We start from the raw sequence: 16,862 nt of genomic DNA on the forward strand, positions 1-16,862 counted from the left end.
TGTTTGCCCTCTGTTTGCACACAAATATGCATTCTTTATTTAATATACCACAGGGTTCGTTCAAGGTGCTTGAATTTGACTTTTTGAAATTTAAGTCCTGGAAAACCCTTGAAAACAGCCATATTTTTGAAGAGGTACTTGAAAAGTGCTTAAATTATTGATCATTTATTCGAAAATTGTTTCGCACAATTATTGCTGCAGCCCGTCTGAGATATAGAGCTATTTCGCATGGCTATGAGCATGATATTAAGTTTATGATAAGTATATAAGACAGGTCAATCATATATTCATGGGGAAACCGTTTGAATAAGTTTGAATAAAGAAGGCGATTTCTTTTTCATAGTATGCTTTCAATGGTTCAGGGGATTCCCATGTCTGACAGCGCTGGTCAGTGGATTGATCTCGATGAAGTGAAACATCAGTTCTATATAGATGTAATTTGAATAAAAAAAACTAATAAAATTAATAAAAATAATAAAGATTTTGTTTGATAAGTGCTGATTGTAGTCCTTGATACTCCTTGAAAAGTCCTGGAATTTCATTTTATAGAATCTGTACTAACCCTGATACCAAGTCAATACTTCACCAGCAAACACAATCTCCATCTCTCTCTCTCCATCCCTCTCTCCATCTCTCTCCATCCTTCTCTCCATCCCTCTCTCTATCTCTCTCTCCATCCCTCTCTCCATCCCTCTCTCTATCTCTCTCTCCATCCCTCTCTCTTCATCCCTCTCTCCATCCCTCTCTCATCCCTCTCTCCATCCCTCTCTCCAGAGCCAGGCGTGTGCACCGTGTTCGGAGACCCTCACTACAACACGTTTGACGGACGCACCTTTAACTTCCAGGGCAGGTGTAAGTACGTGCTCACTAAAGACTGCTCCCCGGCGGCCAGCTTCACAGTGCTGGTGAAGAACGATGCTCGTCGCACACGCTCCTTCTCATGGACCACATCAGTGGAGCTGCACACGTCAGGCCTGAGCATCAGCCTCCACCAGCACCTGACCGTACGCCACAACGGCACGCGCATCGCTCTCCCCTTCCACAGCACCGGGGTCCACATCGACCTGGACGGGTACCTGCTCAAACTCACCACCATCGCAGGTGAGACCAAGAGCCTTTTAAAGAGGATTCTGCTGTTTCCCATCTTCATCTCTCTTTAGTGTGTAATGTTGTTGTGTGATCATGAAGAAGCTCCAGTTCTTCTCTATATCAGAGTCAGTGTTCCTGAACTCCTGAAACGCCTCCACTGTAGTCTTGAGTTTCTTCCAGGAACGAACACGTCACAATATTCCTCATTATAATAATTCATGCGCAGAATAAAGGGGCGGGGCCTGGTTGAGTTAGTTAGTAGTGTGTTAAACTGGCGGTTATGGTAAGGGGCGGGACATTTCCCAAACACACTCGAAGCGCTCGACCAATCACAACACACTGCTCCAGCCGACCAATCAGAGCACAGTGTGCTTTTCAGAAGGAGGGGCTTCATAGAGACAGGAAGTAAACAGAGCGTTACTGACAGACTGGGAAGAGAGGAGCCGCAACAATGGAGAATATGAGGAGAATAATCAACATTCAAGCAGGAAAACCTGTTCTAGTAGAGCCTGAAAACTACAAGACTTTGTTAAAGGGCAGAATATGGGCTCTTTAACCATCATTTAATTTATGGACCAGATGCTTGTTGCATTGTGACTGCATTAGAGCTGGGCGATAATATAGTTTACATTTTGCAACAATACAAGCAATCAAGCAGTTGAAATATATTTCCCTATGCAATTATAGTGTATGCATGCAGGTGAAGTGGGACATATTTATATATCCAGCTGTCACTATATGACATTCTGGCCAAAACTGATTTGTGTCGAGTCCTGTTTAAGGTGCACTGCTGATGCGAAAGTATTTACTGATTTTACTGAAAAAACTGAGTAAGAAAAGGAATTTTCAGTGTAAGAATGAAGCAATTTAAGATTAGGTGCCTTGCAGTGTTGACCCTTGGACTCGCAACAGGACTGTGATTTCATTAACTCGCTCTCGCCTTTATGACCTTTGTGCTAGCAGCTCAAATCACTCGTTCCAGCCTAGCACAGGTCACACAGCAGAGGGTCAGAGTTCAACACACCTTTCTGTTTCAAAAGAGCATGTTTGATTTAAAGTGATTTGTCTATAAAAATGCAGCTTCATGCTAGCTTCCAATTAGCAATTCAACGTGAAGTTTATTATTTCTATAGCGCTTTATACAATAGATTGTTTAGAAGCAGCTTCACATGAACAAAAAGCAAAATAAAATTATTCAATTATGAAAATAATTCAGTTTCAGCTGTAAAGCAGCTCTACAGTGTGAATGATAGTGCTCTTATTCGGCTCAATTTGGTTCAGTGTTGTTTCAATGCACTTCAATAACCGTGTCAGTGTATCAAAATGTATCAATTATGAAACGAGTCCAATTCAGTTCTAAGCAGAAGACAACAGTCCCAGCTGACAGGGAACATTCTGGCGAGGTTATGAATTATGAACAAACGTTCTTCCAGTAACATTGATAGTTAACTGGTCTTTAATAATGTTCTCAAAACATTAGGACAAAAACATTATTTATACATCATTCACAGAGCATTTTCTCTGAAATGTTTTGGGCGTTTGTCTAATGTTTTTTCAATGTTACTACTTGTTTCAGAAAAAAGTAACACGCCCATAATGTTTGCAGAATGATACAATGGAATGTTCCCTTAATGTTCGTAACGTAACGTAAAAAACATTTAACTCATAACTTAACCCTGATAGTGTCAGTGTAGTTAAAGCGGTGGTTGATCATGATTTCACTTCTCTAGCTGTAGTTAGTGTGTAATGTTGCTGTTTGATCATAAACAACATCTGCAAAGTTACGACGCTCAAAGTTCACAGCAAAGGGAGAGATTTGCTTTTACAGAAATCACTGTTTAAGGACTACAACACACGGCTGGTAGAGACTACACCACACTCCTCCCGGGTTAGTGACATCACCAACCTTATAATTTACATAAACCCCGCCCCCGGGAATGCCATTTATAGATTATCATGACAGAATATGAATACATAAATTCATCAACTAACCATTCAGAAATGTCCTGTTGCTTCCACATGTTGTCACTTCTTCTAGAGTCTCTCCATCATTGTCTGACTCCGGTTTAGAACATAAAAGGCTAAAAGTTTTTGACATTTTCAGTAGGGGTGTGACGGTTATTATATAACCGTGAGACCGACGGTTATAGTTGAACACCGTCATTAGAACTCTATATCTGCCAAAACCTTGTTATTAAAATATTTTTTACAAAAAAAATGTATCATAGAGAATGTTTAAATACTAATTAAAAACAATTGTTAACAGTCTGTGTTAATGGCCTACGTCGTTTCCAACTGTATTTGATTCTTTGCCAAGTACCCCCTGACCGACCGCCAATCATTTGAGAAAGCTATTACTTTGATATAGTGATGTGCCATCATTATGAGATTTATTAAACAAATGAAAAACATTTGCAATAATAAACATTAGCAATAAACATTTGCAATAATAAACAACGTATCATTACCGATAACTGATCGTGCAGTTTAATTACCCCTTGACTGGGCCCAAACATGTTTGATAAAAGAAACATATACAGTGTGTATATAGCCTATATGATATGTATTACATTTTAGCTCAAAAACAATTGTAATAAAAGATAGGATCATAAGATGCGCAATATATCGGGAGACATGGTTTTTACCACTTCATTAAGTTTTGCTTTGTATAAAGCCTTTCTTTAAAGCAAATTTCGTTTTGGACAAATTGTATCTAAATTAATTAAAATTAATAAATGTTTCATCAACCAATTGCATGTATTTAATAAATAAAAAGCAAATATAGCAGACAATATAATAACCGTGACATGGAGGCGCCGGTGCGCCGCGTTTACTTGCATTGCATTGTGAACTAGAGCGCATCTCATCATAAATGAATGAAACTCAGCGTAGGCCTATGCCTCATACATTAGCATTAAATATATTTGCTGCATCCTTTCTAGAACAGACAAGGGCTTTCTTGTGGCTCGCATCAGCAGAGCATTGCATCGTCCATAGACCGCAAAATAATTAGCGGATGACGGGCGTGTGCGGCTTTGAAATCTGGACAAAAAACATTGGTGCGGATGATGACTTTTGTGATGCGGTGTCGGATGAAATAATACCCCATCCGCGTATCTCTATCGATAACAACATTGAACACTACACAAATATTAATTTAATTTTTTTAATTTAGGCGATCAAGTAGCTAATCAGTGTCTGCTCGTTTATTCAAACTAAGTTGTCCTATAACAGACGAACGTCGCAACGCCCCCCCCCCTCTCTCACTGCACCTTTAAGTAAATGATTTAGCCAAACGTTGTTTGAAGTGGTTTTTAGATAAGCCTGTCACACCATCAACATCTCAAACATGGGCAAATGCATTATGTGTGTTTTCCCTCACTCTTCCCCAGGCCTGGAGATCTCGTGGGACGGGGACAGTCTGGTGGAGGTGGTCGCGGCCCCGCATCTGAAGGAGCGTCTCTGCGGGCTGTGTGGAAACTACAACGGTCACAGGCGAGACGATTTGCTCGGAGGAGACGGACAGTTTAAGTTTGACGTGGATGAGTTTGCTGAGTCCTGGCGTGTGGAGGACAATGAGGTGTGTGAGGCTCCCAACCGCAAGCCCACGTCATTCCTCTGTCCTGGCTCAGTCAAAGTGAAGCTCCGCGCGCACAGAACCTGCCAAAAGCTCAAGTCCTGGGAGTTTCAGAAGTGCCATTCTGCTGTAGACTTTACCTCCTTCTACAAGTAAGTTCCCCAGTCATCATTATCAAACTAAAGGCTCTGAGGAAACTTTGCAACCTGCTACTGTAGCAGGAGGAGAGTTTGGGGCGTGGCTACTGTAGCAGGAGGAGAGTTTGGGGCGTGGCTACTGTAGCAGGAGGAGAGTTTGGGGCGTGGCTACTGTAGCAGGAGGAGAGTTTGGGGTGTGGCTACTGTAGCAGGAGGAGAGTTTGAGGCCTGGCTACTGTAGCAGGTGGAGAGTTTGGGGTGTGGCTACTGTAGCAGGAGGAGAGTTTGGGGCGTGGCTACTGTAGCAGGAGGAGAGTTTGGGGAGTGGCTACTGTAGCAGGTGGAGAGTTTGGGGTGTGGCTACTGTAGCAGGAGGAGAGTTTGGGGTGTGGCTACTGTAGCAGGAGGAGAGTTTGGGGAGTGGCTACTGTAGCAGGAGGAGAGTTTGGGGAGTGGCTACTGTAGCAGGAGGAGAGTTTGGGGAGTGGCTACTGTAGCAGGAGGAGAGTTTGGGGTGTGGCTACTGTAGCAGGAGGAGAGTTTGGGGTGTGGCTACTGTAGCAGGAGGAGAGTTTGGGGAGTGGCTACTGTAGCAGGAGGAGAGTTTGGGGCCTGGCTACTGTAGCAGGAGGAGAGTTTGGGGAGTGCCTACTGTAACAGATGGAGAGTTTGGGACGTGGCCACTTTAGCAGACTGGGTTTGGGGCGTGGCTACTGTAGCAGGAGGAGAGTTTGGGGTGTGGCTACTGTAGCAGGAGGATAGTTTGGGGCGTGGCTACTGTAGCAGGTGGAGAGTTTGGGGCGTGGCTACTGTAGCAGGAGGAGAGTTTGGGGAGTGGCTACTGTAGCAGACTAAGAGTTCGGGGCGTGGCTACTGTAGTAGGAGGAGAGTTCGGGGTGTGGCTACTGTAGCAGGAGGAGAGTTTGGGGAGTGGCTACTGTAGCAGACTGAGAGTTTGGGGAGTGGCTACTGTAGCAGACAGAGTTTGGGGAGTGGCTACTGTAGCAGGAGGAGAGTTTGGGGTGTGGCTACTGTAGCAGGAGGAGAGTTTGGGGAGTGGCTACTGTAGCAGGAGGAGAGTTTGGGGAGTGGTTACTGTAGCAGACTGAGAGTTCGGGGCGTGGCTACTGTAACAGACAGAGTTTGGGGAGTGGCTACTGTAGCAGACTGAGAGTTTGGGGAGTGGCTACTGTAGCAGGAGGAGAGTTTGGGGAGTGGCTACTGTAGCAGACAGAGTTTGGGGTGTAGCTACTGTAACAGGAGGAGAGTTTGGGGCGTGGCTACTGTAGCAGGAGGAGAGTTTTGGGAGTGCCTACTGTAACAGATGGAGAGTTTGGGACGTGGCCACTGTAGCAGGAGGAGAGTTTGGGGTGTGGCTACTGTAGCAGGAGGAGAGTTTGGGGTGTGGCTACTGTAGCAGGAGGAGAGTTTGGGGTGTGGCTACTGTAGCAGGAGGAGAGTTTGGGGTGTGGCTACTGTAGCAGGAGGAGAGTTCGGGGTGTAGCTACTGTATCAGGCTGAGAGATTAAGGTGTGGCTACTGTAGCAGGGCGGAGCCACAGGGTGTTTAGTCGGTGTGGGATCATGATTGACACACTACATGGGAAAAGCTTCTTCATTCATCTTCAGTTACAGAAGCGCTAGGCAAAATTCTTTGTATTTAGGCTTTCGGAGATTAAACGGGTCATGAACACGTCAAAGCGAATGGAACATTGCGATGTTACGCGCTACAACAGTTGTGGCACGTCTATAAATGCGCCCAGTGCAGACACATTGAATGGGTTTATTATAAGGGAGATGCTCATGATCACTCTAGACAGTGTTTGCTACTCAATTACTTACTCATGGCACACTGCAACCCAGCTAAAAGTATTCCTATAATGTTGGAGCTTTATTAAAAGTAGCCCACTTTCCCCTGCTGAGACATGCCTTTACAAGCACCCGTCAGAGCTGGGTTTGTGATGTTCGAGGAGAGTAAGGGCTGTTTGCAAAATATGCTGTATTTCTGTAATTCCTCTAGTGCCGCAGAAACGACATACTTCACCTTTACAGAGCAACAATAGAAAAAGTGAGAAAATCTGGACAAAGTCTCTCCCCATGTCTTCCTCTCTTTAGGTCATGTGTCACGGACATGTGTGAGTGTCCAGTGCATAAGAACTGTTTCTGCGAGTCGTTCATAGCATACAGTCGAGCGTGTGAGAGAGAGGGCATCCGTGTGCACTGGAGACCGGAGCTCGCCTGCATCAGTGAGTCACACCTCACACATTTATTTATATATACATTTATTTTCAATACAACAGGTTAATTGCCTATATTTAGGAAATTGTGAAAAAACACAGAACATGTTTTGTGTACTAACCATTCCTCTCCTTACATTCTAAATGTTTTGTGATTGAATGAAAGTGGATGTCCCTGATCCTGAAGTCTAGAGTGACATTAAAGAGCTCATGCTTTTTTACATGTTTTTGTAATGTTGCAGTTTGATCATGAAGAAGCTCCAGTTCTTCTCTATATCAGTGTCAGTGTTCCTGAACTCCTGAAACGCCTCCACTGTAGTCTTGAGTTTCTTCCAGGAACGAACACGTCACAATATTCCTCATTATAATAATTCATGCGCAGAATAAAGGGGCGTGGCCTGGTTGAGTTAGTTAGTAGTGTGTTAAACTGGCGGTTATGGTAAGAGCGGGGCATTTCCCAAACACACTCGAAGCGCTCGACCAATCACAACACACTGCTCCAGCCGACCAATCAGAGCACAGTGTGCTTTTCAGAAGGAGGCTTCATAGAGACAGGAAGTAAACAGAGCGTTACTGACAGACTGGGAAGAGAGGAGCCGCAACAATGGAGAATATGAGGAGAATAATCAACATTCAAGCAGGAAAACCTGCTCTAGTAGAGCCTGAAAACTACAAGACTTTAGCCGCTTTCCGACCAAGTAGTTACAGGAACTTAGTTATAGGAACTGTCCACTTCTAAACAGTTCTATGAACTACTCTCCCCCAAACTCGGTTTTGCTGTTTGCGTTCGCACTGGCCAAGTGGCCATAGGAACTGGTAGGAGGGGTAAGGGAGTGACGCAACCACGGCGACTTTTATTTTGACGGAGCGACGGACCATTAGTTAGCGATCTGTCTAACAGTACTGTAACGTTTAACATGTTATAAAATAGAATTGTTATAGAAAGTACACAGTATATGAAAAAATGTATTAGCCTATGCCGTGTGGTTGATGTCCAGTGTTGCTAGCTGAGCAGAAATACATAATCATGTTTGACTTGGTCCCCTCAAAGTTGCGTTGGATTTTCTCTTCAGCATAAAGGTTTAGAGGCCCATATCACTGTTTCCATGTTTGTATCTAGTTTCTGGAGTAAATATAGGCTATAATCTGTGTGTTTACATATAGCTGTATTAAAAATGGCGGGTGCTGGTGTTCCGCATGCGTTCGGTCAATCAGCGTACACTAACGTCACGGGTAGTTCCTGTAGTGCTGGTTTAGACACTACTCTGAAGTAGGAGCTAAATTAGTTCCAAAATGGATTTCCTAGAACTAAAGTCGTTCCTAGTCGGCGTGTTCGCACCGCAGGAACATACGGGTACTTTAGCCAATAGTTCTAGGAACTGTGAAAAGGTTCCTCCGGTCGGAAAGCGGCTATTGTTAAAGGGCAGAATATGGGCTCTTTAACCCTAAGGAGCAACAGTTCCTGTGAATGAGCAGAAATGAACTGTAGCTGATCCTGCAGAACGAGTTCCTCTGAAACCCTCCTCCTCCCCGGCACCACTTGTCTATATCTGCTACAGGGATATTATGAATCTATTTGTGCAGCAGCATCAAAAAGTGGTCCTCATATCTGGGCTTTATTTATGACAACGCACAGCTATGACTGCTTCACCGTGCAGATCTGTGTATCACTGAGCAACACCCTTAGCACCCAGATAAAAAAAATTAATTTTTTTTTTTTTTAAACATTTTTTAGAGCTGTATCTGTTCTTCATATTTGACTAGTGTTCATTTCTTTTTTCTGCTGTAGGCACACACTGCAAAAACGGTGCGGTTTATGACACATGTGGACCCGGCTGCACTAAAACCTGCCACAACTGGAACGAGGTCGGCCCGTGTCACAGACCCTGTGTGGCCGGCTGCCACTGTCCTGCCAACCTGGTCCTGTTTCAGGGACACTGCGTTAAACACACAACCTGCCCCGGGCCATGATGACCCACGTCGACCTGTACAAGAGATCCAAACACACGGGAGAAGAGAACTGGGCAAACAGGACTGTACAAGCGGCAACCTTCCGTTCTCTCTCTTGAATCACACTGAAGAGATTAAACTGCAGTTCATGGACTGGCCACTAGAGGCCGGCTGCAGAAGAGACTCAGTCCCATAGACCTCCATGTTAAAATGCCCAACTTTACAGCAGAAATAAACATGTTTACAGTCTGGTGCTAAAAGTGGTTTTGGTCTATATAGCTAATGTTGCCCTTCATGAAAACTGTGAGGGGGGTGAATTATTTTACAACTCATTTGTTTAAATAAAATGAAGCCTTAAAGTTCTGCATAATTAAGGGCGTGGCCACTTGATTGACAGGTGGGTTGCCGCTGATGTCACTACTAGCCGTTTGTCTGCTAGCGTTAGCGTCACGTCACCTCAGCTAATCCGCCTCGCTGCACATTTTCGTTTATCCGGGAGTGACGCTGCCAAGATGGCGACGGCCGGCTCCGCCCACTTTGGGCTTCAGAAACACTACGGGTGACGTCACGCACACTACGAACAGATTGTTATACAGTCTATGGACTGTACAGGACTCAGATAGTCATAAACTGTGCCCTGGCCCGGCTCCTCCATCACTCGCTCCCAGGATTTGGTTTTCACCACTGAAGTGCCTTACCGCTGGAATTAACTCATTCCTGAAGCTTCAAAATAAAGGACCTGAACTGGAGTTACATCAGGGCTATATGGCAAACATAAACACTAGTATTATCCATTCATTGGGTCAGCCAGTATTTAACACACAAGTTCTTGATTGAAAGGGAAACTATTTATGTATTTGTTGTTAATTTTGTAAGTCGGGGGACTCAAATGTGACTGTTATAGCTTTAAAGAGAAGTGTACTGTATTCATCCAGCCCAGTGTTCATACACTGATATATGTATGTGTGTGTGTGTGTGTGTGTGTGTTGTTATACCTGTACATTTCACTTGACTCAGTAAGATATTATATATATATATGACCAGTATAAAGCTTATATACTTTTTCAGAAATAAGCCAGTTTTTCTTTGAAAGTGTTTGTCACAGCTCAGGTTCAGAGATGTTCCACGTGTGGATTCAGGATCGGGATGCGGAGGGATTTTGCACCCGAGGAAAAAGAGCCCTAAAAGAACTAAAGCCAAAAATCAACATGTTATGCGAATTGTGGCAAGAATTTTCTCAAGGTACATGAAAATGGACTTTTAAATTGATAAAACTTTGCAATACCGACCTGAGCGTCCAGTGTGTTGTGTTTCCAAGTCCTGTAGTTTAGTTGAGTGTTATTTAAGCTACATTAATCCTGACACACTCACCCACACACACACACACACACACACACATTCACCCTCACACTCACACACACACTCACTCTTGCACACACACACACTCCAGACCTGAAGGACCTGCGCCTGGAGACACACATACACTCTCTCACACACTCCAGACCTGATGAAGGACCTGCACCTGGACACACACATACACTCCAGACCTGAAGGACCTGCGCCTGGACACACACACACACACACACACACACACACACACACACTCCAGACCTGATGAAGGACCTGCGCCTGGACACGACGACAGCGCAGTCCTGAAGTGTCACTAGTCTCTCCCCTGTGAAGGCCTCCCTCCCTCTACCTCTGTACAGATAAAACGTTGTCAAAATGATTCCAGTTCACATGGATCCGCAGAAACGACAAAAAATTCTGTATTATGCAGCCGGACAAATAGTAAAGTTTGGCGATGTCAAAGAAAGACCGCGCCTGCGCACATATATATTCTAACACGCACACCTACAGACTGAACAACACGTAATATGCAAGTGCACGCCGTCAGCGTTTTCACTGATTCACGTTTTTGAAGTTTACGCGGAGATATATCTCATATAACAGGAGAAAACATGAATTCTCAAATAAAATGGCATCCACTCCAGTTTTAGACAGGAACTTGCAAACTTCCCTAAGCACTTCCCCTCGGTGGAATCCCTGCCGCCATTTTGAAGTGCGTTCCACTTCCTGAAGTGGATGAGGGAAGTTTATATGGACAGACCCTCGATTTTGACCGAGGGAGCGAGTCTACTTCATACACTTCAGGCAGTTCCATATACCACAATGCAACACGATTGTGACGTCAACGCATATTGCGTTTAATTTACCCCACCACAACCTCTATGATACATTAACTATTTTGAAAAAACAATTAACTCAAACACACCTATATACATGTAGAATGCTGCATTAAACAATTTCGTAAGGGAAAATATAAATAATAAATCAACCCATGGATTGCAAGTGATCAAGGGCTTAGCACATTCCAATTCAGCCTAGTGCACAAGTAGTGGTACTTGTGCAGCGTGAGCAATGGCGTACATCCGAGTGAACGAGACGGAGGGAATTTAGCGAGTGAAGGGCATGACAATTTTGGACTGGAACGCAGCCTTTAATGACCCAGCAGGAAGCAAACTATAACTATAATGCCTCCTACTGGAAGCATCGGGAATCGCACTCTACAATGACTATCAAAATAAAAGTCCCACAATAGAAGTCTTATTTTCTCCAGGAGCCTTTTATACAATAACTTTATTCTAGAGCTCTGCTGTAGAGCCAAAACAATATTAAAATTAAAGTTACTTTAATTTCCTATTAAAAAGCTGCTTTGAAACAATCTATATTGTTAAAAGCGCTATATAAATGAAGGTGACCTGACTTGACTTCATGTTAGTTAATACATTAACTCATGCTAACTAATGTACCTTATTACAAAATGTTCATTTTAAACATGATTGGTTATTAGAGCATTGTTCTGCATTTGGTGAAACTGAAAAATAAATCAAATCAGGAAAGCTTTGAATTAACTGAGTATTTGTATCTTTGTTCAGTGAAGCTACGGTACAGATGTAATCAATTAAAGCTGCATTCAGTAACTTCGGGATTTCTTCGCTGTATTCTCGCTTTTTGCTCGCAGGTTTCTCTCTAGAGCTCCCCCCACAGCTTCGGAATAGATATTTGACAACACTGTTGTAAAAACTCGTTGGTGATTCTCAGACACCAGAGGCTAGTAGATCAACGACATCAAAGCAGATGGGACATTCTTTAAAACGTCTTCTTCCTTCGGGTTCGGACAGCGTGAGGGAGCGCAATAATGACGGCATTTTAGCAGATTTCTTTTGGCCGTAAAGCAATTGTTTACATCGCGAGACCTGATATCACGCGATACTTCCTGACGCGGAAAAGTTGCAAGTGCGCATTTTCCGCTCACGGGCACCAGGGGGGTGCGAAACGACCACCATTCAACCCGAAATAAGTATTATAACCATTCCAGTGACTCCGAAGCTGTTCAGTTAAGGTAAAAAAGTTACTTAGTTCACCTTTAAGTCTTGTGGAGATGTTGTGTTCACTTAATAAAGTTGATTGGTAAATGCCCACTAGGGGGAGTTGGTGTATTATGTGGGGAACTGGTGTGCATGCAACTTAAAGGGATACTTCACCTCTGGGAAGATGAATGTGTATTTAAAATAGGTCATTTAAGTAGAAGAAATGTGAAGAAATGTTTGAATTTGGAGCTTTCTAGACTGAGAAAAGCCAGAAAATGTATTTTTGGCTTATGTGGATGAAAGACAACAACTCCCAGAATGCACTTGCTTCGCTGTCTTAGGAGGCCACGCCTACCGGTAAGAGTGCGCAGTTTAAAACAACAAAGCTAGCCTACGTGATGAGTTTGCGAGGGATTTAGAGATAGCCCAAAATGTCCGGGATTCGGCTTTTGCGTTCTACAGTCGCCATTCATTCATCATGTTTACTGTGGCGAGCAGGACGAGACTGACGGCCGCGGGAGAACAGCGCGAGGCCGGTGGCATGATTACTGAGACGCGCCGGGTCTCCCATCTCTCACGAGGAGCAGGAATTTTTCTTAGCAATGATAAAACGCACATCAACCGATCACTTGTTTAGCGTTCATGTAAACACTACATTCAAATTCACCAATCGGAATGAATTCAGTTAGATTGAAACAAAAGGTGTGCATGTAAACAATGAATGGTGACCGCAGAAAGCAAAAGCTGAATCCCGGACATTTTGAACGATCTCGCCCGCCGGACAAGTCCGGGAAAAGGAGGATGGTTACTTACTCAGCTTTCTCCTACTATTCAGCTTTCTCCACAGAACAAGAGCCTGCTAGCTTAGCTTCCAAAGAAAGACGGCTGACACTGTGTACATTCTGTGAGTGAGATCCCACCCTGTATGGGCGGGCTGAAAACATGTGGAACAACGCCATCTACTGGCTGTAGTCTTTAGCCTCTGGCCAGAAAATCCTCCGATGACGCAAAATGACGATTTTTGCGTCATCGGAGGATTTTTTCCAGACAAAAAATACATAAATCTCTTGTCTCAGGGGGATATGAGGGTGGAAAGCATGGTAATTCTAAAATACTACAGGTTTTCTACCAATACAAAGCTTAATGCTAAATCCTGAAGTAACCCTTTAAGAGGGGACGAGAACATGTAATGCTAGTAAAGAGACGTGAGTTTCCTGAATCTGATCTCTTGATTTACGTGACTACACAACAATCACTTTTTACAGTGTAGGCTAAATATGTTATATGTATAATAAATATTACTGGTGTTGAGTTTACTTAAGTAAATCTGTGAAATGAGCCATTGTGTTTATGATAAGGAAGCCAAAAATCATATCGTTGAGGGACATGGAAAAGTCTTGAACAATAAGTCTCAAAATAACCTTTATGTTCCACAGAAGAAAGAAAATCATTTATGTTTGGAATGCTATGAATGAGATTAGTAGGATAACAGAAATGTATTTTCTGGGGGAACTATCCTTTTAAGTAAAATACAAATCAAAATGCACTTAAAATATCAAGAAGTTCAGAATGGCACATTTCAGATTATATTACTGGATTAAATTTAGTGAGTAATGTGTTCATGTTTAAAGTTGTTGCTAGGTCTAATGGTGGGGCTCATTTTAATCAGGCAGTGTGTAAATTCAGCCTCTCTGTCGCCATCTCTGTTTGAAACCCGCAATTGCAGTTATTAGCGGAATTATCATCTTTACGAGGGTTGTGCATCGGCTCCTTTAACACAAGCGCGGATGAATCTCCTGTTTGAGGAGTAGTGCGGCTGTCAGTCACTGCAGATGTGGGATATTCACTTCGGTCAGTTCGGTGGGTGAATGAATACACAACATCCAGCTGATGTCCAACACACCTATAGTCTTCCTCAGACTACTACAAAAAGAAGTAAGTAAAACACCTTAATTAACTAATGGAACTATCATATTTTGTACATATTCTATAAAGGGCATACTACTGATATATTTTCAGAATTATATACTCCTGCATTCAGTTCAATTCACATTTATTTGTATAGAGCTTTTCACAATAGCCTACACATAATTTAAAAACATCTTTACAGAAAATGCATGAGTCCACATTACAATTCAGAGTGATCTGTTATCAGAGGAAACTGTCTAAGTTATGTACATATACAAATCCCATTTAGCTAAAACAAATATTAATTTAAACAACGTAATAATTTAAGGCAGAATCAATGAGAATAATATATATTTAAGAGGTGTAGCTACATTTGTTCACGTTGTGACCGGTATAACACAGTGTTTCAATTGAAAACACAGATTTTGGCTGTTATCATTTGTTTATTTTTACACAGTTTAAAACGATCAGATTTGTTGGACCTACTAGACGTTCGTGACCGCCCAGTGCTGTGTGTGTGTGTGTGTGTGTGTGTGCAGTAACTGTTGTTCCTACACTTGAAAAAGAGGCAATTGAAAGTAGGGCTGCACAATTATGACAAATCATAATTGTTGATTATTCCCTTGACATTGTAATTGCGATTATTAATTATGATCATTACAAAACTACTAAAAAGTACTGTCCCCTTTACTTAACTTACACATAAAGTGAATATGACAAATTCTGATAAATAAACTGTAGAGGTTAAGCTATTAAATAGCAGTCCCAAACTACTTTTTGTTAATACAATTTATACAGAGATAGATAAGATACATAAGCTATAGTTGGTGTGCCGCACCCTATACTGCAGCAGTCGGTGTTGAAGCACACTCTGGGCTATTGGATCAGTCTCCAACAGCGACCAGCCAATCGATTTATGAACACACAGCACTTCAGGCTCACGTACATCTAGAAAGTCCAACACATCTGATACAGAGCTGCCAACTCTCCCGCATTCACCGTGAGACTCACGCAATTAACACGTTTCACACGCTCTCACTCCACACATCCATTTTCTCACGCACAGAAAAATCAGGTTACTTATGATATAAAAAAATATCAGCTCTCAGATTCTGTCAATTTTATTACTAAATTCAAACACTATACCGTTTTGGCGCTTGTAAATGTGACGTGACAGATCCCTAGCGGCACGTGACCCGATCATTCCTACTAGCTAATAGTAAATAAACACGAATGAACATAGTAGTTGAAAGATACAGTACAAGTTACCGAAATGTATATTCCTCATACATAATATCGACCAATCAATCAAACAAATAGGTCCATAAAACAGCTGGAGAACAATTATGTCACATAACATTTACCTCAGGAAAGCCAGTTAATGACCATAATAGGCTATAGCAGGTTAGTTGGCTAGAAAAAAGAGCTATTTTGCTAAATATGTGTACTATATTACATATTTATTATATTTTTACTTATATCATTAAATAAAGTTGTTATTATAATAAAAAAAACCTCATTATATATAATTTGAGTTATTTTTAACCTTAAAGGGTTAGTTCACCCAAAAATGAAAATTCTGTCAGTAATTACTCTCCCTCATGTTGTTCCAACCCCGTAAGATCTTCGTTCATCTTCGGAATACAAATTAAGATATTTTTGATTAAATCTGAGTGCTGTCTCACTCCTCCATAGGCTTCCTAAGACATTATAACTTGCTGGCCCAGAAAATGTATTAAAGACATCGTTAATATAGTAGTCAGGTCCGAATCTTCAAGATTGTGTAACCCTGTAGGCATTTTTGAGGAAAAGTTGTTATACCACATTTTTAGAAAGTTCAATGTCTCCTGAATAAGGATCCACCGTATAACATTGAAATAAGGGTCCCATTTTCTTGTAATTGTTATTGAAACAATAGGTGCATTATTCACAGCCGAAACAGGTGGATAGGGTAAAATTTTTAAGTTATAGATATCACCATAAAACCTTTCCAGTTCTTTCAGTCAGACATTTTTTGTATTACAAGTTTTCTGAAATGTCATGTTTACATATGCAAATGAGGCATACCAGCATATATATATATATATATATATATATATATATATATATATATAATTCAAGGGGCAGGCATACCAGTACGCGGTTCTCCCTTTCGGGCTAGCCCTGTCTCCTCGCGTCTTCACGAAGGTTGTCGAGGCAGCCCTTGTTCCTCTCGACGACTGGCTGATCCTAGCTCACTCTCGAGACAAGGTTTGCGAACACAGGGACCTAGTGCTCCGGCACCTAGCTTGTCTGGGCCTTCGGGTCAACTGGGAGAAGAGCAAACCTCCTCATATGGAGTCAGAAGCATCTGAGGTCGCTTCGAGCCATTTATATCCCGGAAGACCTGAACCGTGCAGCCGATCTGTCTCGGTTTCGGCCTCTCGCTGGAGAATGGAGACTCCATCCCCAGTCGGTTCAGCTGATTTGGGATCAGTTTCGGGGACGCACAGGTAGATCTGTTTGCCTCCCACAACTCGTCCCACTGCGACCTGTTTTATTCTCTGACCGAGGGCACGCTCGGCACGGATGCACTGGCGCACAGCTGGCCG

At 42.6% G+C, this 16,862-nt stretch overlaps 1 protein-coding gene across 1 annotated transcript in view; it reads left to right on the top strand.

Moving 5' to 3' along the window:
* bmper (BMP binding endothelial regulator) overlaps positions 1–10,277 on the top strand; it is a 31,888-nt gene extending 21,611 nt beyond the window's left edge. The window contains exons 11-14 of the mRNA XM_084435672.1: positions 775–1,101; positions 4,482–4,818; positions 6,918–7,048; positions 8,829–10,277. Coding sequence (XP_084291798.1) covers positions 775–1,101; positions 4,482–4,818; positions 6,918–7,048; positions 8,829–9,010 — 977 coding nt within the window. The 3' untranslated portion in view covers positions 9,011–10,277. The remainder of the gene's footprint in view (positions 1–774; positions 1,102–4,481; positions 4,819–6,917; positions 7,049–8,828) is intronic.
* The last annotated feature ends 6,585 nt before the right edge of the window (positions 10,278–16,862 follow it).

Source organism: Rutilus rutilus (assembly GCF_951802725.1).
Source record: "Rutilus rutilus genome assembly, chromosome: 17".
In the NCBI taxonomy this organism is placed as follows: Eukaryota; Metazoa; Chordata; class Actinopteri; order Cypriniformes; family Leuciscidae; genus Rutilus; species Rutilus rutilus.